Source organism: Dendrobates tinctorius, unplaced genomic scaffold (genome assembly GCF_039654945.1).
Source record: "Dendrobates tinctorius isolate UK_male_01 unplaced genomic scaffold, ASM3965494v1 ptg000230l, whole genome shotgun sequence".
Classification (NCBI taxonomy): domain Eukaryota; kingdom Metazoa; phylum Chordata; class Amphibia; order Anura; family Dendrobatidae; genus Dendrobates; species Dendrobates tinctorius.
This window is the reverse complement of record NW_027361897.1, coordinates 8,579,701-8,605,156: the sequence shown is the minus strand read 5'-3', so window position 1 is coordinate 8,605,156 and position 25,456 is coordinate 8,579,701. Positions and strand designations below refer to the sequence as shown.

The 25,456-nt window shown below is 45.6% G+C and overlaps 1 protein-coding gene and 1 long non-coding RNA gene across 2 annotated transcripts in view; both read left to right on the top strand.

Moving 5' to 3' along the window:
- The window catches only part of LOC141059704 (uncharacterized), a 60,195-nt gene that overhangs the window by 11,979 nt on the left and 22,760 nt on the right, over positions 1–25,456 (top strand). The gene's annotated exons all lie outside the window — the stretch shown is intronic.
- LOC141059663 (uncharacterized) lies at positions 2,274–8,062 on the top strand. Its single transcript, XM_073555746.1, has 3 exons — positions 2,274–5,724; positions 5,837–7,208; positions 8,036–8,062. The coding sequence occupies exons 1-3, from the start codon at positions 5,594–5,596 to the stop codon at positions 8,060–8,062; spliced, it is 1,530 nt and encodes a 509-aa protein (XP_073411847.1). The 5' UTR covers positions 2,274–5,593.

The following is a 25,456-nucleotide window of genomic DNA, read 5'->3' as shown; positions in this document are numbered from 1 at the left end:
GCGCAGCTTACTGGGCTGGGGGCGGGGCCTCTGGGGGTGTGGAGACCTGAAATGATATTCACTGCTTCGCAGTGAATATTCATTTCTCTTTAGCAGCGGGGACAGGGGCTCCTGCCTCCTGTCACCCGCTGCTGCTCCGCTGGCAGGGGCCCCCATAGCAGCTGCATGGTGTGCGACACACCACTGGCTGGGGGCCCCTGGAGCAGCGGGGGCCCTAGGCAACTGCTGGCCCTGTATGCCTGCAGGTGCCAGGGCCCACCAGATGCCAGGGCCCACCGGAGAATCCACCGGTTCTCCGGTGGGCCAGTCCGACGCTGTATATATATATATATATATATATATAATATATAAAGCTCAAAGTGTGTATGTATGTATGTGTGTATGTCCGGGATAGGCATCCGCACCGTCGCAGCTACAGCCACAAAATTTGGCACAGTCACATGTCTGGACCCCGAGTGCGTCCTAAGCTATGTTGTGAGGTGAAATTTTAACCCTGCGCGTTCCAATTCACCAAACAATTTTGCCCCTATCTACATACTGGGGAAAAAGTGTGTGCATGTTAAGCCCCGCCCCTCATTATGATGTCATAATGTCCCTATCTGCATACTGGGGAAGCAGCGTGTGCGTATCAAGCCACGCCCCTCATTATGATGTCACAATGGTTGCCATGGCGACGCTGATGTCATCATAGGTTGCAAGCCCTGCCACCGCTCATTATGATGTCTTAATGGTTGACTATGGGATGGAGGATGTGTGATGGGTATATGGGCACTGGACTATGGGATGGAGGATATGTATGACGGGTATATGGGCATGGGACTATGGGATGGCAGATATGTATGATGGGTATATGGGCACAGGACTATGGGATGGAGGATATGTATGATGGGTATATGGGCATGGGACTATGAGATGAAGGATGTGTGATGGGTATATGGGCACCTGGCTATGGGATGGCGAATATGTATGATGAGTATATGGGCATGGGACTATGGGATGGAGGATGTGTGATGTGTATATGGGCATGGGACTATGGGATGGAGGATGTGTGATGGGTATACGGGCACGGGGCTATGGGATGGAGGATATGTATGATGGGTATTTGGGCATGGGACTATGAGATGAAGGATGTGTGATGGGTATATGGGCACTCGACTATGGGATGGCGAATATGTATGATGGGTATATGGGCATGGGACTATGGGATGGAGGATGTGTGATGGGTATATTGGCATGGGACTATGGGATGGAGGATGTGTGATGGGTATATGGGCACTCGACTATGGGATGGAGGATGTGTGATGGGTATATGGGCACGGGACTATGGGATGGAAGATAATTATAATTTGTTATAACTAATCACAATTAGTTACTATGCCCGGGCAGCGCCGGGCTCTTCAGCTAGTATATATATATTTGTGTATATATACAGTCATGGCAAAAAATGTTAGTACCCTTGAAATTGTTCCAGAAAATTAAGTTTTTCTACCTTAAAATTGTTGTAATTACACATTTTTCGCTATACACATATTTATTTCCTTTGTGTGTAATGAGACAGCACAGACAAATTAAAGAGACAAAGGCAATTTGGACATAATTTCAAATACAACTCCAAAAATGTGTTAGAGAAAACTGCTGTCACCCTAAACCTAACATTTGGTTGTACATCCTTTGGAATAAATAACTGTGATCAACAACAAGCTTTTTACAGCTCTCACTGGAATTTTGGATGACTCTTTTGCAAACTTCTTCATGTCTCTCATATTTGCAGGGTGCCTTCTCCCAACAGCAATTTTCAGATCTCTCAACAGGTATTCAATGGGATTTTGATCCGGACTCATTGCTTACCGCTTCAGAACTCTCCACCACTTTGTTCCATCTATTTCTGGGCGCTTCTTTAAGTATATTTGGGGCAATTGTCCTGCTGGAAGACCCATGACATAGGCCATAAAACCAGGTTTCTGACACTGGGCACTACATTGTGATTCAAAATCATTAGTAATCTGAAGATTTTATGATACCTTGCACACAGTCAATGCACCCAGTGCCAGTGGCAGCAAGACAACCCCAAAACATATTTGAATCTCCACCATATTTGACTGTAGGTACTGTGTTCTTTTCTCATTCTGTTTTGGTAAACAGTTGAATGATGTGCTTTACAAAAAGCTCTATCATGGTCTCATCTGTACACAAGATGCTTTCCCAGAAGGATTTTGGCTTACTGATGTACATTTTGGCAATCTGCAGTTTAGTTTTTTATGACTGAGTCACCAGTGGGGTCCTCCTGGGTCTCCATTCATATGTTAATGTATAATTTGCCCTGACACTGATGCATCCTGAGCTTACAAGACAGCTTGAATTTCTTTTAACTTCATTGAGGCTGTTATCTGCCATTCTAAATATCCAGTGTTGCAGCTTTTCATCAATTTTTATCTGCCGCCCACGTACAGTGCTGTTGATTGTAAACTTCTTGATTATGTTGTGCACTGTGGACAAAGGACCATCAAGATCTTCAGAGATGGACTTATAACCTTGAGATTGTTGATATTGTTCAACACTTTTGGTTGTAAAGTCCTCAGAGTTCTCTTCTCATCTTTCTGATCTCTACGGTTAGAGTGGCACACACAGACACACAATGCAAAGATTGAATTAACTTCTACCCCTTTTATCCAGTTTCAGGTGTGATTTTCATATTACCCACACCTGTCACGTGCCATATGTGTGTTTGACCGAGCATCACATACTTGAAACAAAGTTGTTTACCCACAGATTGGAAATGTGCCATCAATTTTGTCAGGCCAATTTTTGGTATTTTGTGTGAAATTATGTCCAATTTTCTGTTTTCTGTATTGTTTCGATACACACAAACTAAATGAACAGGTGTATATGTACCCCTTCCTCCCTCCATCCTGCTTATATATATATATATATATATATATATATATATTTATTTATTTTTTCTCCCATGTTGGTATATATGTCCTTATCCTATGCCCGATCATAGTGTATACAGCTCTGGCAAAAATTAAGTGACCACTGCAAAATTTTCAGTTTGTCTGATTTTTCTCTTTATAGGTATATTTTTGAGTAAAATGTAAATTGTTCTTTTATTCTATAAACTACTGTCTCTGAATTTCCAAGCAATACATTTTGTATTTTTTTTCTAAAAATGAGAAATGGTCAAAATTAAATAAAAGAACCAGTGCTTTCAGACCTCAAATAATGCAAAGAAAACAAGTTCATAATCATTTAGAAACAACAATACTAATGTTTCAACTTGGGAAGATTTTTAATCACAGCTGTCATGCGTCTTGGCACGCTTTCCACCAGTCTTTCACACTGCTTCTGGTTCAAAAATGTAAGCAGCTCTTTGTTTGATGGCTTGTGAATATCCATCATCCTCTTCATTACATTCCAGAGGTTTTCAATCAGGTTCAGGTCTGGAGATTGGGCTGGCCACGACAGGGTTTTGATGTGGTGGTCTCTTGATTTTTGCGAGAGCTGTAAAAACATTCCCCATCCTGGTCTATATATATCCCTAATCCTGGCTTAGAGTGGGGAAAATAAGTGTTTGATACACTGCCAATGTTGCAAGTTTTTATACCTACAAAGAATGGAGAGGTCTGTAATATTTACCATAGGTACACTTCAACTGTGAGAGACAGAATCCTAAAAAAAAATCTGAAAACTCAGATTGTATGATTTTTAGTTAACTAAATTGCATTCTATTGCATTAAATAAGTATTTGATCATCTATGAACTAGCAAGAATTCTCGCTCTAAGGCTGGTTTCACACTAGCGTTTTATCGCGCAGTGCATCATGCGCTATCGGTCGCACGTGCAATGCTCCCCTTTCTTTAAAATGGCGGGCGCAGTGTCTAGCGCTTGCACGCATGCATCAGCATTTTCGTGCGCTGCGCATTTTCCAGGTGTGCAGCCAGATGCACCAGACGCTACATGTTACATTTTTTGTTCCGTCCAACCTCGTCAAATAAGCGCATGTGCACGTGTGCGCACGCAATGTGCAAAAAAATAACATTACAGTCTATGGTGTCGCTGGCGTGCGCTGTGACGTGCGCGTGTCAGCGCTTTTTGTGCGCACATGATTTTTGAGTTAACAATGTCTAGACACTGGTTTAAACCACCTCCTACACAAGCAACATTGTTTGGGAGGAGTGTACATAAAAGAATGTGTCTGTAGTGCCAGACCACTTAATCTACAGACATCCTTGAAAAGATGACACCCTGCAAGAGACAAGACACCCACACAGCAAGAGACAAGAGCCTTCCAACTTTGGATACAAGCTGCAGCAGCCAAAATGTGAGTATTCAACCTAATGTCTGCCTGCCATTTAAAATTTATTATGTACTAATGTTTTTTTTGTTTAGATTCCAGCATATCTTCTTGATCGGAATATTCTCCTTCCCAGCAAGAACTGGCCCAAGCAGAGCGTGAGGTGAGGATCTTGCTGCCTTTGCGTAAGTATAGCTGCCTCTACAAATGAGTAATACAATTTTTACAGACCTCATCATTGGACCTGGCAAGTGAGGCAGAACAGCGGGAGCAGCCTAGCCAAGTACTGGCGAGGAGACGTAAAGTAAGTATCCAGTCTTTGAATGTCCCATTTTTTAAATTTGATTTTTTTCTCTGCCTTTTTTTCTGTCATGTTTTTCATCTTCTATCTTTCTTCTTTTCTGTTTTTTTTTCTATCTTTTTCATTCTCCAAAATTTCCAAGATTATAATTTTTTTTCTAGGTTCCACAACGGGATGAAGACATCTATCTCGACAACAACGCCCTGTTCCGCCTGGTCCAGGAGCGCATCCCGTTGTGGGACAGCCGTGACCAGCAGTACAAGGACATTGTGGTGACCTGGCAGCTCTGGAATGAGGTGGCCGCAGCGTTGATGGATGGCTGGGATAGCGCCTCTGCAACATCCAAAAACGTGTTTAGTAAGTATTTCCCTGCTCTATGATGCCACATTGACTCTTGTCCATGAGGATACTGTTGTGTTTCATGATAGCTATATTCTATCAAGAAACACAACAATGTCCTCAGGGCAACCGTGAATGCATATCGTGTTGTACTGCTGTATTGATCCTGCCGTGAATCTTGTTCCTGAGGATACTGTTGTGTTTCCTGATAGATATATTCTATCAGGAAACACAACAATGTCCTCAGGAGCAACCGTGAATGCATATTGTGTTGTACTGCTGTATTGATGCTGCCTTGACTCTTATTCCTGAGGATATTGTTGTGTTTCATGATAGATACCTTCTATCAGGAAACACAACAATGTCCTCAGGAGCAACCGTGAATGCATATTGTGTTGTACTGCTGTATTGATCCTGCCGTGAATCTTGTTCCTGAGGATACTGTTGTGTTTCCTGATAGATATATTCTAGCAGGAAACATAACAGTGTCCTCAGGAGCAACAGTGACTGCATTGTCTATTGAAATCTTTTCACATTGACTGTTTGCCAAGTTCACTCAGGTGTGTGTGTGATGATACTGATGTTGCCTTCAGTGCATTGTATAAAGTTTTTTGTTGTTTTTTCCAACAGTGAACAAAGTCTGCACATGTTGTCGCTCGATGAAGGACCACTTCAACACTGATGTTCATACTGAGGTTCAGGTGCACAGTGGTTCAGCGGCAAGGACCAGAATAAAGTACCGCTATCATCGCGAGTTGGCATTCCTAAGACCGGTCCTTGCCACCAGAGCGTAAGTGTTTTTTTATTTTTTTTATTTTTTTTTTTAAATCTGTGCTTTTCTATTCCACAGCGGATGGTTCTTGTAAATGCATGATAGTAATGTTTTTATTTTCTTTCCACAGCACCTGGAGCAGCACTCTGCAACCTGTCCCTGACGTGGCCCTTCATCGGATGACCTTGGACCTATCCCAGCCATCTGACAGCCAGGAAGCAACTTGCAGGTCAGCAATACAGACAGCTGATGACCAGGAAGCTGGTAAATCAGGTGTTCCCCTGTCCCAGGTCTCTGCCACTAGTTATGCAGGCACTTCCCGCCAGCGGCAGAGGGCCTCGGACAGGCCTGTCTTGCCCGAGTTCATGCACTTGAGCGAGGCCTTTCATGCCAGCCTCACGGCGCTGTCAGACAGAGTGGAAAGCGGTTTTTCACTCATGGAACGTGGTTTTAACCACATGGAACACTGCTTCCAATCTGCCAACCAGCGCCTTGACCGGCTGGAGGCCGACCTCAACAAACCAGCACACCATTTCTTCAGTAAAATCGAACGGGGCATGTCAGAACAACTTAGTCCTGAGCAACAGCTGAATGTGTTACAGGCCTGCAACACTGCTTACTTTCAGGCTATGCAGCAGTATCAGTACGTGCAGCAGTCAGTGGTGTCCTTTCCACCTGTGCCACCACTGACTCGCTTCACCACAGTACCGACTTCTGCTGCATACCACTGCACGACCACCTGCATTCCTAGCCAAGCTGGACACCACTACACCACACCAATGCCAAGTGCTGCTGGACACTCCACCCCCACCACCACCATGGCAAGTGCTCCTCCTGTCTGGAGCACCACCACCGCCACCCGTCCACCATCTTGGAGCACCGCCACCGCACAACCTGCTTGGGTCACCGCCACCTATTCTCCTGTTCGGAGCACCGACACCACTTTTCCGTCTAGGAGCACCGCCACCACTCATCAGCATTATAGGAGCACCGCCACCAATCCTCATCATTCAAGGAGCACTGCCACCACTCATCATCATAGGAGCACCGCCACCATTCCTCATCATAGGAGCACCGCCACCACTTCTACTCCTATGAGCACTGCCACCACTCATCATAGGAGCACTGCCACCACTTCTACTAGGAGCACCGCCACCACTTCTCCTCCTAGGAGCACCGCCACCACTTCTCCTCTTGGGACCACCTACACGACTTCTCCTTCTAGGAGCACCAACACCACTTCTCCTTCTTGGAGCACCGCCACCACCGAGCATCAGAGGGGTGACCCACATTCACTCTTTTACTCATCAAGGACATGGTCCACCAGCTCAAGGCTGTCAAGCAATGTAAGGCAGTCACATGGTTGTAGTCGGTCCAGGCAGGAGACTTCTGCCACAAAGAAGCAAAAAAACAAAAGACTTTGTTTGTCCCTCCCCCCACCTTCTCATGATTCTCAACCTGCCTCCATTTCCCTCCCTGAGCTCCCTTCCCCCACTACTTTCGTCGCCCCTTCCCCTAGAACCCCTTCCTCAACTTCCAGCTGTTCCTCGTCTCTCCACACCCCCAAAATATCCCACTCTTCCCCCAAACGTCCTTCACAATAAATTTTTAATTTTTTTAAATAAATGTGCAGTTATGCTTTCAAAAAATGCGGTTTGATTAATGTGTCTTTCGCCGCCTACACACACTGCGCCGTACACACACTGTGCCGTACACTTTGCGTTTTTGCCACCACATAGCTCCATTACTGACAGATATTTCTTGTGTCAGTCTTGGAGATATGTGTAGTCAAAAACACAAATATATGACTTGTATTTTCCACACCAGTCATTTTAGTCAGCAAATATTGCACAGACTGAATAGAGGATGGTGTTGAGTGCAAGGCCTATCTATTGTTACCTTGACTGGTATCATAAAAAGTTAATTGACTATGGTGTGTTTTTACAATCAACATTTATCTTTTTGTGAGACAAGGCAAGGGGATTCTAGATATACCTTGTAATTAACCTCATCCTCTATTCAGTGTGTGTTGATAAACTGAGGAGATGATGGTGAAAATACACGTCATATCTAGAATACCCTGGCCTTGTATCATAACTATCACACCTGGGCAGGTGAATACAAATGAGTTTTAACCTGTAGTGTCGCTTCAGTCTGCATATATTTCAAGCAGACTGTAGCGATGTTGCAGTTTACCTAATATGTGTATTTTCCTGCCCATGTGTGATAACCTTCTGAAGTCAGGATGCGTTAGTTTGGGTGTCCTCACTTCAGCATGACACCAGGCTGGGGTATTGTAGCAGTTGTATAAACTTTATTATGTCTCCAGTCTGCATTCAAACTGAAGAGACAGTGATGATACTACCAATAATATTTAAAGTCACATGGTCAGTTGTCATAAAGAGTGACGGATGCTAGTGCATCCCCAAATCACTATTTGTAACATCACGCCTGGTTACACTAATATTAGTTGTATTATCTCCACCGTCGCTGCAAATTGAACACAAACTGTAGAGATGATAAAGGTCATACAACTTGTGTGTATGTATAGTCACCTGGTCAGGAGTACTAGTAAATTCATGATGCACAAAATACAGCAACATGAATTCACTGGTACACCTGGCCATTTGATTATTGCATTGAAGTGTAAAAAGACAGAGTGCACTCGGTACAGGTATCAAAACAGGATTTTTATTAACATACACACAAAAGAAAACATTTTTACACCATTTGATCTTGCCATACCTCCAGTCCTACATCTGAGTTGAAGTAGGCTGCAAATTGGTCCCTCATTTGGCCAACTTCAACAGATGACCTGAGAGGGTGCTGAGTAAATTCAGGCAATGGGTTAGGAGCTGCATCATCAATTTCAAAGTTCGGGTGCTCTCTAACCATCACAAAATTATGTAGAACCACACAGGCCTTCACCACCTCATCCACTGTTTCCAGTTTCAGATTAATGGCTGTGCCGAGAATGCGCCATCTGGAGACAAGTATACCAAAGGCACACTCTACAGTTCTTCTGGCCCTGGTCAGCCTGTAATTAAAATTTTTTTTGGTGTGGTCCAAGTCCCGGCTGGAGTAGGGTTTGAGCAGGTTTTGGCACATCTGGAATGCCTCATCCCCAACCATTACAAAGGGCTGTGGCGGACCTTCGGTGTTGGGAAGAGGCCGTGGCATGGGGAAATTGAACTGGTTGCCATACAACCTTCAGCCCATGTCCAAGTTTTTAAAAGCCTGTGAGTTATTCCAACAGCTAAATGCCCCAATGTCCACTGCAACAAACATACAGTCTGCATCCGAAATGGCCATAAGTACTGTAGAAAAATACTTTTTGTAGTTATAGTACTCAGATCCAGTTCTTTTTGGTTTAATAATCTGGATGTGTTTCCCATCCACCACACCTAAACAGTTTGGGAAATTGCAGACTGTCCAGAATCTTTCAGCAATTTCCATCCACTTTTCCACGGTGGGCAAGGGCATAAATTCGGGACAGAGAACGTCCCACAAAGTCCGGCAGGTGTCCGCAACAATTCCAGACGAGGTGGATTTCCCAATCCGGTACTGGAAGTGGAGTGAAGAGAGGCTCTCTCCAGTAGCCAGGAATCTGGTAAACCAAGAAAGAACAAAAATTAATATTTTTGTATATGTATTTTTACACCAAAAAATAAAAAAAAGGCATAAAAATAAATCTGCAGCCTTTTGTTTACTACATGGCATAAAAATAATACTGCAGCCTTTGCTCAACTACATGGCAGAACAATAATTCTGCCAACTTTGGAATAGTACATGTCAGAACAAAGAAAATTATGCAGGCATTGGTTTTGCAATACTACGTACCATATTGTGACCAGGAGCCATTCCTCAGGAGGAATCGCACGACGGAACTGTGTGTCCTGTCTCCGGATAGCATCTTGGACACGATCAAGCAAATCCCAGAGGCTTTGTCCAGACATCCGGGTATAATCAGTAAATTTCTCAGGGTTTGCCTGGAGCTTGCTGTAGAGGGTGTGGTATGCTCCACGGCTCTCCCGGAGTTCAACAATTGGATGTATCCACACACGCCGCTGCTGCTGTCTTCGCCGTCTCTCTCTCTCCCTTTGTTGATGGCAAGCAACTGCATAAGCCTGAGCCATCCTGATGTCCAGATCCAAGTTGAAGTGAAAACTCTTTCAGCGCAGATCCATGTTTCGCAAATGTGAAGAATTCAGCTGTAAACAGGGTCTATATCAAGGCTGGGATGGGCTACAGGACAATAGGCAACCAGCTTGATGAGAAGACAGCAAATTTTGCACAGTTAATAGAAATGAATGAATCACAGATGACTGTCAATCTTCCTCCTCGGCCTGGGGCTCCATGCAAGATCTTGCCTCATGGGGTAAGAATGATTATGAGAAATGTCTGGAATCAGCCAAGAACTACATGGAAGGACCTGGTCAATAACCTGAAGAGAGCTGGAGCAACGGTTTCAAACATTACTGTTAGTAAAACACTATGCCTTCATGGAATCAAATCCTGCAGGGAACGAAGGTCCCCCTGCTCACACCAGCACATGTTCATGTCCTGTTTGATGTTCATCAATGACCATCTGGATGATCCAGAGGAGGCATGGGAGAAAGTCATGTGGTCAGATAAGACCTAAATAGATCTTTTTGGTGTCAACTACTCTCACCGTGTTTGGAGGAAGAAGACGAATAAGTTAAACCCCAAGAACACCATCCTAACTGAGAATCACAGTGGAGGAACATCATACTTTGGGGATGCTTTCCTACAAAGGGCACAGGATGACTGCACCAATGAAGTGAGGAGAGATGGAGTCATATATCGCAAGATTTTGTACAACAACTTTCTTACCTCAGTAAGGGATTTGAAGATGAGTCGTGGCTGGGTCTTCCAGCATGACAATGACCCAAAACACACAGGCACGACAACTAATGAGTGGCTCCGTAAGAAGCATTTCAAGGTCTTGAAGTGGCCTAGCCAGTCTCCAGACCTGAACCCAGTAGAAAATCTTTGTAGGGAGCCTAAACTCAATGATGCACAGCCCCAATGCCTGAAGGATCTGGAGAAGATTTGTATGGAGGATTGGACCAAAATCCCTGCTGCAGTGTGTGCAAACCTGGTCAAGAACATCAGGAAACGTCTGATCTCATTAATTGCAAACAAATGCTTCTGTACCAAATATTAAGTTCTGTTTTTTTAACAAATGCTTATTTCATATAATAAAATGCAAATTCATTATGTAAAAATCATACAATGTGATTTTCTGGATTTTTTTTAAGATTGTCTCTCACAGTTGTAGTGTACCTACGATAAAAATTATAGACCCTGCATTCTTTGTAGATGTAATAACTTGCAAAATCGGCAGTGTATCAAATACTTATTTTCCCCACAGTATATATGTCCCTTATCCTGGCATGTTCCCCATCTTGGTATATATCCCCCTTTCTGCAGCTGTTCTTTCATGCATAGGAAAAAAATAAATGATCCTACTCACTTTCCCTTACTCCCCCACTGCGAAACGACTTCTTTTGAAGTTGGCAGCTGACTTCAGCGTACAAGCGATAGAAGCGCATGATGTCACTGCCATGTTCCCTCAGTCACATGTACACTGATGTCAGCTGCTGGCCTCTGATTTGCTGGCAGCGTGTATTGCAGCATTTGGCCGGCGTCACACTACCGTAAAATACGGCTGAGTGCTGTGCGAGAAAACATTGCTTAGCACTCTGCCCAGTGTTAGTCTATGGGGCAGCTCACATTAGCGTCTTTTTCTCGGGCATATTCGATGTGCATGTAAAATCGCACCATACTGCGATTGGCACCGAGACTCGCCAATACAAGCCTATGGGTGTGAGAAAAAAAATCATACAGCACTCGGACCATGTGAGTGATATCCGATTTTTACGCACTGATGTCCTTTGAAAAGCAGCAATTCATCTGCTGCATGAAGTAAAATCAGAGTGACAGGTTAGAATAGAAAAGGTAGAATAGATATACTGTATACACATAGAATAGATAGATATAAAAGGTAAGCCATTTATTTGGATACACCTAAATAAAATGGGATGGTTGGTGATATCAACTTCCTGTTTGTGGCACATTAGTATATGGGAGGGGGAAAACTTTTCAAGATGGGTGGTGACCATGGCGGCCATTTTGAAGTCGGCCATTTTGGATCCAACTTTATTTTTTCAATGAGAAGAGGGTCATGTGAAACATCAAACTTATTGAGAATTTCACAAGAAAACAAAGGTGTGCTTGGTTTTAACTTAACATTCTTTCATAAGTTATTTACAAGTTTCTCTTTGTTTACAGCCATTGACATGTCGCAGAGGTTAACACGTGAGGAGCGGATAGAAATTTAGTTGATGTCTGGTAAACCCAGTACCCGGGTTATTGTAGCAGATTTCAATGCATGACACCTGTCAGAGACACTGCACTGCACTTGCTCATAGAGCCAGTGCGCGTGTCCTGAGTACAGAAGCAGTGCTGAAAGTTACCTGTAGAGACGGGCAGCAGAGGTGACCATGCGTGCTTCAGGCTAATAGTGTCAGGGTCCAGTCAGCGCTGGAAAGTAAAGAGGCATAGGACCTGCGGACACTGAAACTGAATAGTCTGCACGGGACCTATGGTCATGTGACTGCAATGGGGCGGGGCTTAGCGTCCTGTATTCAGATAGGACAGGGCACCATACAACAACTCAGAGTCAGGCAAAACAGAGGTCACAGCAGTACAGGCAAACGCGGTACAGGAGGGACAAACATACGGGTAGTCAGACAGAGCCAAAGGTCATACACAAGAGGGCGACGTGGTACCAAGGGGACGAGCAGAGAGAAATCGGGTCACAAGCAGAGAGTCATACACGAGAGGTAGCGCAGTACAAGAGGGTCAGGCAGAACTCGTAACAGGGACAGAACCAGATCACAACCGAACAAGCAAGCAAGATATCAGGCACAAGGCACACGTATACAAGAGGTCACTTAACTCAGCCGAGGGCAGGAGTATAACTGACACCGGACCCAGGTCCAGTGAGCACTAAATAGCCTCCTGCTGCCAGAGAGATGCAGCACAATTAACCCATAGTCTAACCAGGACGGGTCAAAGCGAAATCCCGTCCTGGATCATGACAACACCCTATGCAAGAAAACTGTCACCATTCCCATTTTATTTAGGTATATCTATATAAATGGCCCACCCAAAAAAGTTTGCCTCATCACTGAACATAATGTTCTGTGTTAACTGAGGATCCTGTTCCAATTTTTGTTTTGCCCATTCTGCAAATTCAGCTTGCCGGTCTGGGTCACCAACCCTTCCCATTTTATTTAGGTGTATTATTCTTATTATTATTATTTTAGCACCATTTATTCCATGGCACTTTACATGTGAGGAGGGATATACATAATAAATACAAGTACAGTAATCTTAAACAATACAAGTCACGACTGGTACAGGATGAGAGAGGACCCTGCCCGCGAGGGCTTGTAATCTACAAGGGATGGGTAAGGATACAGTAGGCAAGGGTAGAGCTGGTCGTGCAGCGGTTTGGTGGATCGGTGGTTATTGCAGGTTGTAGGCTTGTCGGAAGAGGTAGGTCTTCAGGTTCTTTTTGAAGGTTTCCATGGTAGGTGAGAGTCTGATATGTTGTGGTAGAGTGTTCCAGAGTAGGGGGCATGCTCAGGAGAAATCTTGTATGCGATTGTGGGAAGAGTATATAAGAGGGGAGTACATAAGGAGATCTTGTGAGGATCGGAGGTTTTGTGCAGGTAAGTAGCAGGAGACGAGGTCACAGATTTATGGAGGACTCAGGTTGTGGATGGCTTTGTATGTCATGGTTAGGGTTTTGAACTGGAGTCTTTGGGTAATAGGGAGCCAGTGCAGGGATTGACAGAGGGGAGAGGCTGGGGAATAGTGGGGGGACAGGTGGATTAGTCGGGCAGCAGAGTTTAGAATAGATTGGAGGGGTGCGATTGTTAGAGGGGAGGCCACAGAGCAGGAGGTTGCAGTAGTCAAAGCGGGAGATGATGAGGGTATGGACTAGGGTTTGTAGATTCTTGGTTGAGGAATGTACAGATCCATGAAATATTTTTGAGCTGAAGTCGGCAGGAAGTGGAAAGAGCTTGGGTATGTGGTTTGAAAGAGAGATCAGTGTCAAGGATTACCCCAAGGCAGCGAGCTTGTGGGACTGGAGAGAGTGGGCAGCCATTTACTTTAATGGATAGGTCCATTGGGGGGGTTGCGTGAGATGTGGGAAAGATGATTAATTCTGTTTTGTCCATATTAAGTTTTAGAAATCTAGCGGAGAAGGATGAAATAGCAGACAGACATTGAAGGATTCTGTTTGGTAGGGTGGTGATATCTGGTCCAGAGATGTAGATCTGTGTGTCATGAGCATAGAGGTGATACTGAAAGCCGTGAGACTCTATAAGCTGTCCCAGGCCGAAGGTGGTGTGCTAGTGGGAGACGCTGAATGTCCGGTCTGTTAGGTATGATGCATTCCAAGATAGGGCCAAGTCTGTGATACCAAGAGATGAGAGGGTCTGTAGTAATAGGGAATGGTCCACTGTGTCAAAGGCAGAGGACAGGTCCAGGAGGAGGAGGACAGAGTAGTGTCGCTTGGCCTTGGAGGTTAATAGGTCATTGGTGACCTTAGTTAAGGCAGTTTCAGTGGAGTGGTGTGGCCGGAAACCAGATTTTACAGTGGAGGCCAAAAGTATTGGCACCCCTGCAATTCTGTCAGATAATACTCATTTTCTTCCTGAAAATGATTGCAATCACAAATTCTTTGGTATTATTATCTTTATTTAATTTGTTTGTAAGGAAAAAACACAAACGAGAATAAAGCAAAAATCAAATCATTGAACATTTCACACAAAACTCCAAAAAAGGGCCAGACAAAAGTATTGGCACCCTCAGCCTAATACTTGGTTGCACAACTTTTAGCCAAAATAACTGCCAACAACCGCTTCCGGTAACCATCAATGAGTTTCTTACAATGCTCTGCTGGAATTTTAGACCATTCTTCTTTGGCAAACTGCTCCAGGTCCCTGATATTTGAAGGGTGCCTTCTCCAAACTGCCATTTTTAGATCTCTCCACAGGTGTTCTATGGGATTCAGGTCTGGACTCATTGCTGGCCACCTTAGAAGTCTCCAGTGCTTTCTCTCAAACCATTTTCTAGTGCTTTTTGAAGTGTGTTTTGGGTCATTGTCCTGCTGGAAAACCCATGACCTCTGAGGGAGACCCAGCTTTCTCACACTGGGCCCTACATTATGCTGCAAAATTTGTTGGTAGTCTTCAGACTTCATAATGCCATGCACACGGTCAAGCAGTCCAGTGCCAGAGGCAGCAAAGCAACCCCAAAACATCAGGGAACCTCTGCCATGTTTGATTGTAGGGACCGTGTTCTTTTCTTTGAATTCCTCTTTTTTCTTCCTGTAAACTCTATGTTAATGCCTTTTCCCATAAAGCTCGACTTTTGTCTCATCTGACCAGAGAAAATTCTTCCAAAACGTTTTAGGCTTTCTCAGGTAAGTTTTGGCAAACTCCAGCCTGGCTTTTTTATGTCTTGGAGTAAGAAGTGGGGTCTTCCTGGGTATCCTACCATACAGTCCCTTTTCATTCAGACGCCGACGGATAGTATGGGTTGACACTGTTGTACCCTCGGACTGCAGGGCAGCTTGAACTTGTTTGGATGTTAGTCGAGGTTCTTTTTCCACCATCCGCACAATCTTGCATTGAAATCTCTCGTCAATTTTTCTTTTCCGTCCACATCTAGGGAGGTTAGCCACAGTGTCATGGGCTTTAAACTTCTTGATGACACTGCGCACGGTAGACACAGGAACATTCAGGTCTTTGGAGATGGACTTGTAGCCTTGAGATTGCTCATGCTTCCTCACAATTTGGTTTCTCAAGTCCTCAGACAGTTCTTTGGTCTTCTTTCTTTTCGCCATGCTCAATGTGGTGCACAAAGGACACAGGACAGAGGTTGAGTCAACTTTAATCCATGTCAACTGGCTGCAAGTGTGATTTACTTATTGCCAACACCTGTTAGGTGCCACAGGTAAGTTACAGGTGCTGTTAATTACAAAAATTAGAGAAGCATCACATGATTTTTCAAACAGTGCCAATACTTTTGTCCACCCTCTTTTTTATGTTTGGTGTGGAATTATATCCAATTTGGCTTTAGGACAATTCTTTTTGTGCTTTTTCATTTAAGACAAATTAAATGAAGATAATAATACCAAAGAATTTGTGTTTGCAATAATTTTCAGGAAGAAACTGAGTATTATCTGACAGAATTGCAGGGGTGCCAATACTTTTGGCCTCCACTGTAGAAGTTTAGTGGCAGCTGAGAGGGAAGTGTCAATGGGGATGTTTAAGTTGCCCAAGATGATAGTGGGGATGTCAGTGGAAAGGAAATGAAGTAGCCAGGTGGTGAAGTGGTCAAAGAAGGTGGTGGCTGGACCTGGTTGATGGTAAATGACAGCCAGTTGGAGGTTGGAGGGGGAGTAGATGCGCACAGCGTGCACTTCAAAGGAAGGGAGGGTAACAGAGGGTGGCAGTGGGATTGGGGTGAAGGAGCAGTTATCTGACAGGAGAAAATCAACTACTCCACCATGCTTGCTGCTGGGGCGGGGGGTGTTGGAAGGGATGAAACACCATACAAGAGTGCAGCAGGAGAGGCTGTGTCAGAGGGGGTGAGACAGGTTTCGGTGATGGCGAGGAAAGAAAATTTTTTAGTAATAAAAATATCATTGATGAAGGAAAGTTTGTTGCAGACAGAGCAAGTGTTCCACAGAGCTCCTGTTAGTGGGACTGGGGAAGCTGGGACCGGGTGAATGTGTATAAGGTTGGAGAGGTTACGGAAAGTTGTGATAGAGTGTGGATGGGAGGTAGAAATGACTGAGGGAATGTGGTGAGGAGGACCAAGATTTGGAGAGATATCGTCGGCAGTGAGGAGGTGCAGAGATAGTGTTAGCAGGTGGGAGCAGGAGAGGGCATGAGAGGGCTGTCTGTGTTTGGAGACAGAGGATTGTATGTTGAGTAGAGATGAGCGACTTTGCCTATTTTCGGGTCGAGTCGGGTTTCACGAAACCCGACTTTCGCAAAAGTCGGGTCGAACGCAATAGGCCGATTATCTTGAAAGTCGAAGGCCAACTGAAACACGAAACCCAATGCAAGTCAATGGGGAAGAAAAGTCGGCAGTGGGTGGAGGACAGAAAACACACCTACAGTGCCCATTTTAATGCCAAAAACATCAGTTCTTGATACTTAAGCTTGTCAACCATAATTTACTTTATAATAATAGTTAGGCATTGAAAACTGGAGGTTAGTTGGCTAAAGTTGTGGGGGTGGGTAGGGCTGGCTCCAGATTTTCATGGGCCCCGGGCCAAAGAGTGTCAATGGGCTCCTTTAACACATGCCACAATTCATGATCCTCTGATATGGTAGAGAAATAGTGTTATGGATATATATATGTATATATTTCATCTAGATGTCATTTGCCTGCTATAGGCAATATACTACTATATACTCCATATACTGCTATATACTCATGTATTCTTATATAGCCATACTGCACACAGATACATATTTACAGTTTGAACTCTATAGCTAGTTGGTGGAAATAACCTGCTATCCCCCCCCCATGCAAGAGTCTGGGGAGCTGATGTGATCTCATGATAGCATTGCCTTGTGACATGTCTCCAGACACACAGAAGAGGAAGTTTAGGCCAGTTGGTCCAGCCGATATTGTAGACTTGCTGACATTGGAATACAAGGGCCAGTATATCATCTGATTCTTAAGTCACCTTAGGTCGGACGCCCATATATGTTCATGTATTTAAACAACAATAGCGGTATAGTACAATGAAAAATACTTCACTTCTTACATCTCATGACTGATATGCATTTTAAATTCTCCAGTAGCTCCAAAAATGGACAGCATATTACTCCATACAGTATTATGGCCACCGCATAGTGCACTATACAGAGTAAAGAGGCCCATATATTTCTCCATACAGAATCATTGGTCCCATATAATGTTCGATACAGTATATGATGAGCTCCACATAATGCTACAGTATATGTTGGTCTCCATGGATGAAGCTCCACTGTCTTATGGGCCTAAATAATGCTCCATATATGATGGGCCCCATTTCTAATGCTCCAGTGTATAATGGGCCCTGTAAATGCTGCTCCATTGTCTGATGTCCACCTTTGGATTGTTCCAGTTTATGGTGGGCCCAATATATCATTCTCCAGAGTATAGTGCTCCTCAAAAATTGCTCCCAACCTTTAAAACAATTAAATAAGTCTCCTCGCTAGGGAATCCCTGTACTAGTCTGGACTCCTCGTCGCCCCATCTTCCATCTCTCTGCACTTGGACTGTTTAGGCAGAGGGCGTACAGACGTGATGTCATCGCGCTCTCTGACCAGAATGTCACTGTCAGCAAATGTGGAAGACGTCACGGCAGTGGAGCAGGGAGAGGTAAGTATTTCAACTTTGCAAGTGCTGTGATCCTGAGTAAGCAGGGGGGCCCACTCATTGGCGATAGCACTGGCACAGGGCCCCTCATGGTACGGCAGTGTGTCTGACGGCGCGGCAGTGTGTCTGACGGCGGGTGGGGCGCGGCAGTGTGTCTGACGGCGGGTGGGCCCTCCCACCGGCAGAGACACTTTTGCGTACTATGAGGGGCCCTGTGCAAGTGCCATCGTCCATGTGTATGCCCCCCCACCTGCTCAAGGAATCTGCACTTTCATCTGCACCTTCCTCTTTGTCACCGTGTAAGGTGGTATAGTATGCAGGAAGAGGAACCTGAGTTTCATCAGGGTCAGATTCTGGCTGTGTAGAGTGCGAGGGGAATGTAGTGGTCTGAGTCAATGTACCAGCAGAATCATCTAGCAGTGGCTGGGCATCAGTGCACTTGTGGCGCCCCCAGGAGTACGGTTGCCACAGTGGCATTACCTTCCTCCTAAGGAGTGTGATGTCATGCTTGGGAGCAATGAAGGATCTCTCTAGCAGTTAAACCAACACACAACTCAGTACCCACTCCAGGCCAGCAGGGAGAGCTCTGAAACTGACTGCTGAGGAGCTGCTCTCTGTGGTCAGGAGGAGGGAAGTTAGGGCAGTCTGTGAAGGGAAGAGGAAGTGTGTGGACGTGAGAAGGGGAGCTGGAGGATGAGCAGAGTTAAGGCTCACTCCTAGCTGGAGTGCATGGTCCGGATTCCGGTCTCCGAGTTTGTAGGAACTCTGATGGTCCTGCAGCAGAAACCGGAGGAAGTAGCAGCTGTAAATGCTCTGTTCCCAACTAAGGCTCGGCGGCCCCAGCAGCGACTTGTGTGAGCCAGAAGGAAAAGGCTACGGCTGCCTGCCATACGAGAAAGTTCCAAAAGAGAGTCAACAGGGGGAACTTCAGTGAACTCAGTACTGTGAGTACCTCAGATAAGCACTAGAACGGAGGCCACACTACCTATCTGCAGAGAGATAATTCCTAATTTGCTTCCAGGCTGACCAACTCCTTCTCCATCTGTACTCTTGGTCCTGGACAGCACTTAACAAGTACAGGTAAAGGAACTGCACGACTGTGTCTTTCACCTTTTCCTGCGCCTGCCGCACGGCTCTGCTACATCCTGCACTGCACACCATCTACCAACTCTTTCATCTGCCCTGCGACTACGGCCCTACCTGTGCAGGGCTTCTAAATCTTAGCTGCACCACAACATCTGTCCCAAGGAAGCGACACTGCAATGCTGGGCAATCTGATCAGAAACCACAGGTGGTGTCACATATCATTCACCTATAAACATTATTCACCCCTTTGCGTGGACGCCTAGGGCCACGGACCGGGTCACCACCACCATAACATATCCCTCTGAGACACCGGCCTGATACCGATTAACCCCACTGCCCTGGCTGGCTACCCACACTCCATGTCAGATTCATCTTGAACTGGGGAATTCACTATTTGACTTAATAACACAGGCATGATATGTGTGACGGACTCAGCTTCTGCTGAGCCCATTTTTTGAGTGGGCCCTCTAGGTCATGACACCCACCCACCGAGGGCGAGCTGACCTTGTGAGAATCCACCACCTATACAGGGAGTGTCAGGGGCAAGACCAAGGGGGTGAGCCACCACGACTGCTGGGACCAGACGGCTGGCTCAGGGGACACTATGGGAGTGTATGACGACCAGGTGCAAGCAGGAAACAAGACAAGACAAGATGTAAGTGCAAGGTGTCTTCATTAAGATCTTCAGGATAACATTCAGTGCAAACGAAAACAAGCAAAACATGCAAGGTGCGCGCGTGGGCCCGCCAAGGTCCATAGCATAGTATGTGCCAGGTAGCACACCTAGGTACAGGTAAAGGCACAATGGCATCGGACTCCGGACCGCTGGCAACGATCGAAATGATCAAGGCATCAGGCTGCGGACATCAGCTCCGGACAGCAGGCCGCAGTCGACCAGCTTACGATCTCTGGCAGCGATCGGCAGGTTCCGGGAATCCGGCAGGCAAACCAGGGTTCAGGCAAGGAGGCACGACAGATATCCAGGCATGGTGCATTTTAGGGAACACGCCAAGGTCCAAGGCTAGGTGCAAGGCAAGGTGCGTGTGTAGGGGACACGCCAGGGTTCAAAGCTAGGTGCAAGGCAAGGTACGTGTGTAGGGGACATGTCAGGGTTCAAAGCGAGGTGCAAGCAAGGTGCGTGTGTAGGGGACACGCCAGGGTTCACAAAATGAGACAGGGTGCGTGTGTAGAGCCATGCCAAAGCACAAGGTACAAGACAGAGTGCGTGTGTAGAGACATGCCAAAGAACAAGGTAAAAGACAGTCCTGCACGTGCAAAGAGACACGCCAGGGTCAGGGTTCAAGGCAGGGTGCGTGCTAGGAGCCACGCCAAGGTTTAGGGCAGGACGCGTGCTAGGAGCCACGCGGGACGCACAAATCACTGGCCAGTGCACACGGCTGTAACGCCAGCATGAGACATGACTAAGGCACAGGAGGCGGGCAAAGGAACCTTCGTGCTAGGAGCCACGCCAGGTTCAGGGCAGGGTGCGTTCTAGGAGCCACGCCAGGGTTCAGGGCAGGGTGCGTGCTAGGAGCCACGCCAGGGTTCAAGGCAGGGTGCGTGCTAGGACTCACGCCAAGGTCCAAGGAAGGGCTGCGTGCTAGGAGCCACACAGGAGGCACGCCTAACTGGCCAGTGCACACGGCTGTACACAAACACGAGGCACCTACCACGGCACAGGAGATGGCCAAGGGGAACCCACGCCGGGGTTCAAGGCAAGGACAAGGCAAGGAACAAGGCAAGGAGCAAGGCAAGACTAGGCAAGAAACAAGGTACGGAACACGGAGCAGAACACGGAGCGGAACATAAGCAGAAACAGAGCCAGGTCAGAGCGAGGACAGAGTCTAGCAACGGAGCGTAGGCAGAAGCCCAGAACCGGGCCAAGGGAAGACCTTGGGACTAGACTTGGAAATGTGCAAGAGAGCACCAGAGGACAGAGTGCAGAAAACCAGGCTGAGACAAGAACATTAGAAGTACTACAAGGCTCAGAATAGCAAAGACCAGACATAGTGAAACAGGCAAGACAGATAACAGAGGAAGGACTACAAGTCAAAGAATAGCTAAGGTGAGACATAGGAAACAGACTATGGCAGAAAACAACGGAAGTACTACAAGGCAAAGACAAACATGGCACGAGAGACAACACAAGACATGGCACGAGACAAGAGGCAGAGTACGAGCACAGAGCGTGTGCAAAGACGCACGACAGGACAGAGTGCACAGGCACAGAATAGAGGGAGCAACCCAGCAGACCAAACAGTCATGAAGGGAAGCAACACAATACTCAGGCCCTGAGCATAGGAAGGGGTGGTCTGATATAGGGCATAGCATCTCCTCTTCTGGGTCAGGACCAGGGGAGAACTTCCAGTTCAGATGCTCAAGGATCACAGAGCGCAGTCACATGATGAGAATTCCAGACATGCGGGGATGTTTGCTGAACCAGTGCTGAAACCTAGGCAGGTCACATGATCAGAGTTCCAGACATGCAGAGACGATTGCAGAACCAGACAGTGCAGGATCCTAGGAAAGGGCACATGATCAGGGTTTCAGACATGAGGAGATGATTGCAGAACCAGACAGTGCAGGATCCTAGGAAAGGTCACATGATCAGGGTTTCAGACATGACGAGATGATTGCAGAACCAGACAGTGCAGGATCCTAGGAAAGGTCACATGATCAGGGTTTCAGACATGATGAGATGATCACAGAACCAGACAATGCAGGATCCTAGGAAAGGTCACATGATCAGAGATTTCAGACATGCAGAGATGATTGCAGAAGGCAGAGCAGAACGCAGGCATCTTACAGCCCAACAGTCATGAGGTGAGTGTGCACAATGCTCTAGAGAACATGCAGGATAGCAGACATGAGATGCGTGTGCACACCGCTCCAGGGTCATGAAGCAAAACAGACATGGCAGATGTGACAGTATGTGACAAAGAGCTACATGGACTAATGTGAAGTGTGGCCTGCTGCATCATTCACTTTTGGTGGGGGTGAAGGACACAAGGAAAGGGGTTCTTCCTGACCAAGAGCCAGCACTTGACGACTCAGTGCTTGCATTTTTTGAAACTTCAGAAGAGGAGGACATATTAGCTGGAGTCTGTTCAGCAATGTAAGCCAAAACCAGTTCCTGATGCTCTACTAACCTATTCCCAAAAGAGGTAGCCTTCCAGGCATTCCGGAGCCAGACCATGACGCAGGCTCAACACCTCCTGCCTTAGCTGCTATTGTGATTTTGCCACTACCATCAGATACACCACCACCATCAGTACCAGCTGGCTCCCCACTCCCACGTCCGCAGCCTCTTCCACCATACTTCCAAATTTTGGAGAAAATCTACCCAAAATAACATCAGATATATGGTACTGTATCAGAAGTGTACAGCTCTATACAGTCAAAGGATAATTGTCAATCTCCCTATATATTTCATGAGTCACACAGACGCTCACAGGCTCAGTATGGATTAGACAGGAATATAAAAAGGGTACAGTATCATCAGATAGCAGGTATATATAGTATAGTTTAAACATTCTAAATCTCTGTATATATTTCAGGAAGCAGACACAGACGCTCTCAGGCTTAGTATGGATTACAACACAATATAAAAAGCCATAAAACGGTAATGGATCTGAAGCATACAGCTGTACGCAGTGTAGGGGTCATTGTCAATCTCAGTATTTATTTCCACAGTCAGAAATAGACTCTCACTTGGTCAGTTTAGATTAGACCAGAATATAAAAAGCAGTAAATGGGTAATGTATCACAAGCGTAGAGCTGTATACAGTGTTGGGGTAATTATTAAATCTACATATAAATTGCAGGAGTAACCCACAGACTCTCACACGCTCAGGATGGATCACACCACAATATAAAAAGAAGATCCGCAAGAAATAATCACATATGTGGGCCAATGTTCCAGGTGTCAATGATACACTTACATTAGAGTGGTGGGTGGAGGACTTCCTGGCAGAAAGGGTACAGTATCACCAGATACCAGGTATATATAGCATAGATTAAACATTAAAAATGTACATCTATATATCAGGAGTAGTGTTGAGCCACCCCGCTAGTGTTCGAGTTCGGTTCGGTTAGTTAGTAACAGGAGGCAAGTTCGTCGAATGGCAGGCAAACACAAACACATACAAACACATAGAAAACGATTACAAAACACCTTAAACGGTGTCCCAAAGCAGACAAAATGCTCAGAAGACACAAATAACATGGAAAAGGGCAACTACATATAGAAAAGAGGTGGAGGAGTAAAAGGAGGAAGAGACACAGATATAGGCATGTCATGCCCTTATAAAGTCAAGAAAGGCTGGAGTAAAAATCTAAAATAAAAAAAAATCTAAAATTCTAAAATCGAAGATGATCATATACCGTCAGACTTCCCACCATAAATTATGTCAACTGCCGATCGGGCGGCGTTATTCCCACGACCCTCCGAACAGCGTCCATGAAGGCAAAGTGTTTGGTTTCCGGGGGCAGTATGGTTGCAAAGCTGAACCTTAAAGGAATGTCCTTAAGAGCACCACCAGGAGTGGAGTCTGTGGCTTAATTGGACTCCACACGGGCATCCTCAACCATGCCAGCCACGGAAAGGATGGACAGATTGCAAGCCTTGTCGATTCTGTGGGTGGTTGTGCATGGCCGTTTTTAGTTGTGCTAGCGATTTGTCAGCTTAATTCCGTTAACAAACAAGACTCCGGCATGCCCCCGCGGTCCGTGTCCAGCTTACTAGAGGGACACACGAGGCTCTGGCATCTGGCATGCGAGATTGAGCAATAACAGGTCTGCTACACTGAAAGGACCAGCGTGTGTCGCTTACAGGAGCGGATAACCCGCTGAACCCCGTTAGTGATGGGGATCTGGGATTCCAATTCTTCCCCGCGAACGAGGATTTCCCAGTAAGTGCAGGTCAAACGGAATTCCGGAATTAGGCCTAACCGGCATTACAGAAAAAATGTGAAAAAATTAAGTGTCCAAATCACAGATGCTGTAGCTTGCTTAACAGCTGGGCTCCTCTGCTGAGTAGCACACAGTTCTTACATAAACATGTGGCATAGCTTGGTTCACGGGTGGGCAACTCTGCTGAGCAGTAGACAAAGGTACTAGGCACGAAGTATTCACTGGGCTAAATAGAGCTAAAAAATGGTTCTTACATAAACAGGCGGCACAGCTTGGTTCAAGGTTTGGCTCCACTGCTGAGTAGCAGACACAGTTACTAGGCCCAAAGTATTAACTGGGCTAAATGCAGTCAAAAACTGGTTCTTTCATAAACAGGGGACATAGCTAGGTTCACGGGTGGGCTTCTCTGCTGAGTAGCAGACACAGTTACAAGGACCAAAGTATTAACTGGGCTAAATGCAGTCAAAAACTGATTCTTTCGTAAACAGGCGGCATAGCTAGGTTCATGGGTGGGCTCCTCTGCTGATTAGCAGACAGTTCTACAAGACCCAAAAGGACAAGATGCGGTAAAAAATTATTAGAAACACACATGGTGTAGCTCCTTGACAGGTGTACTACACCGCTGGCTACCAGACACCACTACTATGCCATGAAACTGTCTATTAACATTGAAAACCAATATTAATGTGAAAATAAAGTTACACTTTTGGTGAATGAACCGTTCTCGAACGGAACCTCGAACAGCCAAATTTTAAGCAAAGTGTTCGAGTTCGACGAACGGCTCGAACACCTCCCAAAACAGCTCGAATTTGAACTTGGCGAACAGGTCGACTCGAACACAGCTCATCTCTAATCAGGAGGCAGACTCAGACGGTCTCAGGCCCAGTATGGATTCAACAAGATTGTAGAAAGTTGAGAAAGGGTACGGTATCACCGGATAACAGGTATATATAGCATAGTTTACATATTAAAAATCTATGTCTATATATCAGGAGGCAGACTCAGACGGTCTCAGGCACAGTATGGATTCGACAAGATTGTAGAAAGTTGAGAAAGGGTACAGTATCACCGGATAACAGGTATATATGTAGCATAGTTTAAAAATTAAAAATCTCCGTGTATATTTCCGTAGTCCGACAAAGACACTCACAGCCTCAGTATGAATTAGACAAGAATCTAAAAAGTAGAAAAAGGGTAATGTATTTGAAACATACACCAGTATACACTTTTGGGGTATTTTTCAATCTTCATATATATTTCAGTCTCA

Coding starts and splice junctions, on each gene's coding strand:
- LOC141059663 (XM_073555746.1), top strand. CDS start 5,594: ATGAAGGACCACTTCAACACTGATGTTCATACTGAGGTTCAGGTGCAC. Junction 5,725..5,836: donor CCGGTCCTTGCCACCAGAGC/GTAAGTGTTTTT, acceptor TTCTTTCCACAG/CACCTGGAGCAGCACTCTGC. Junction 7,209..8,035: donor TCCCTTCCCCCACTACTTTC/GTCGCCCCTTCC, acceptor TTATGTCTCCAG/TCTGCATTCAAACTGAAGAG.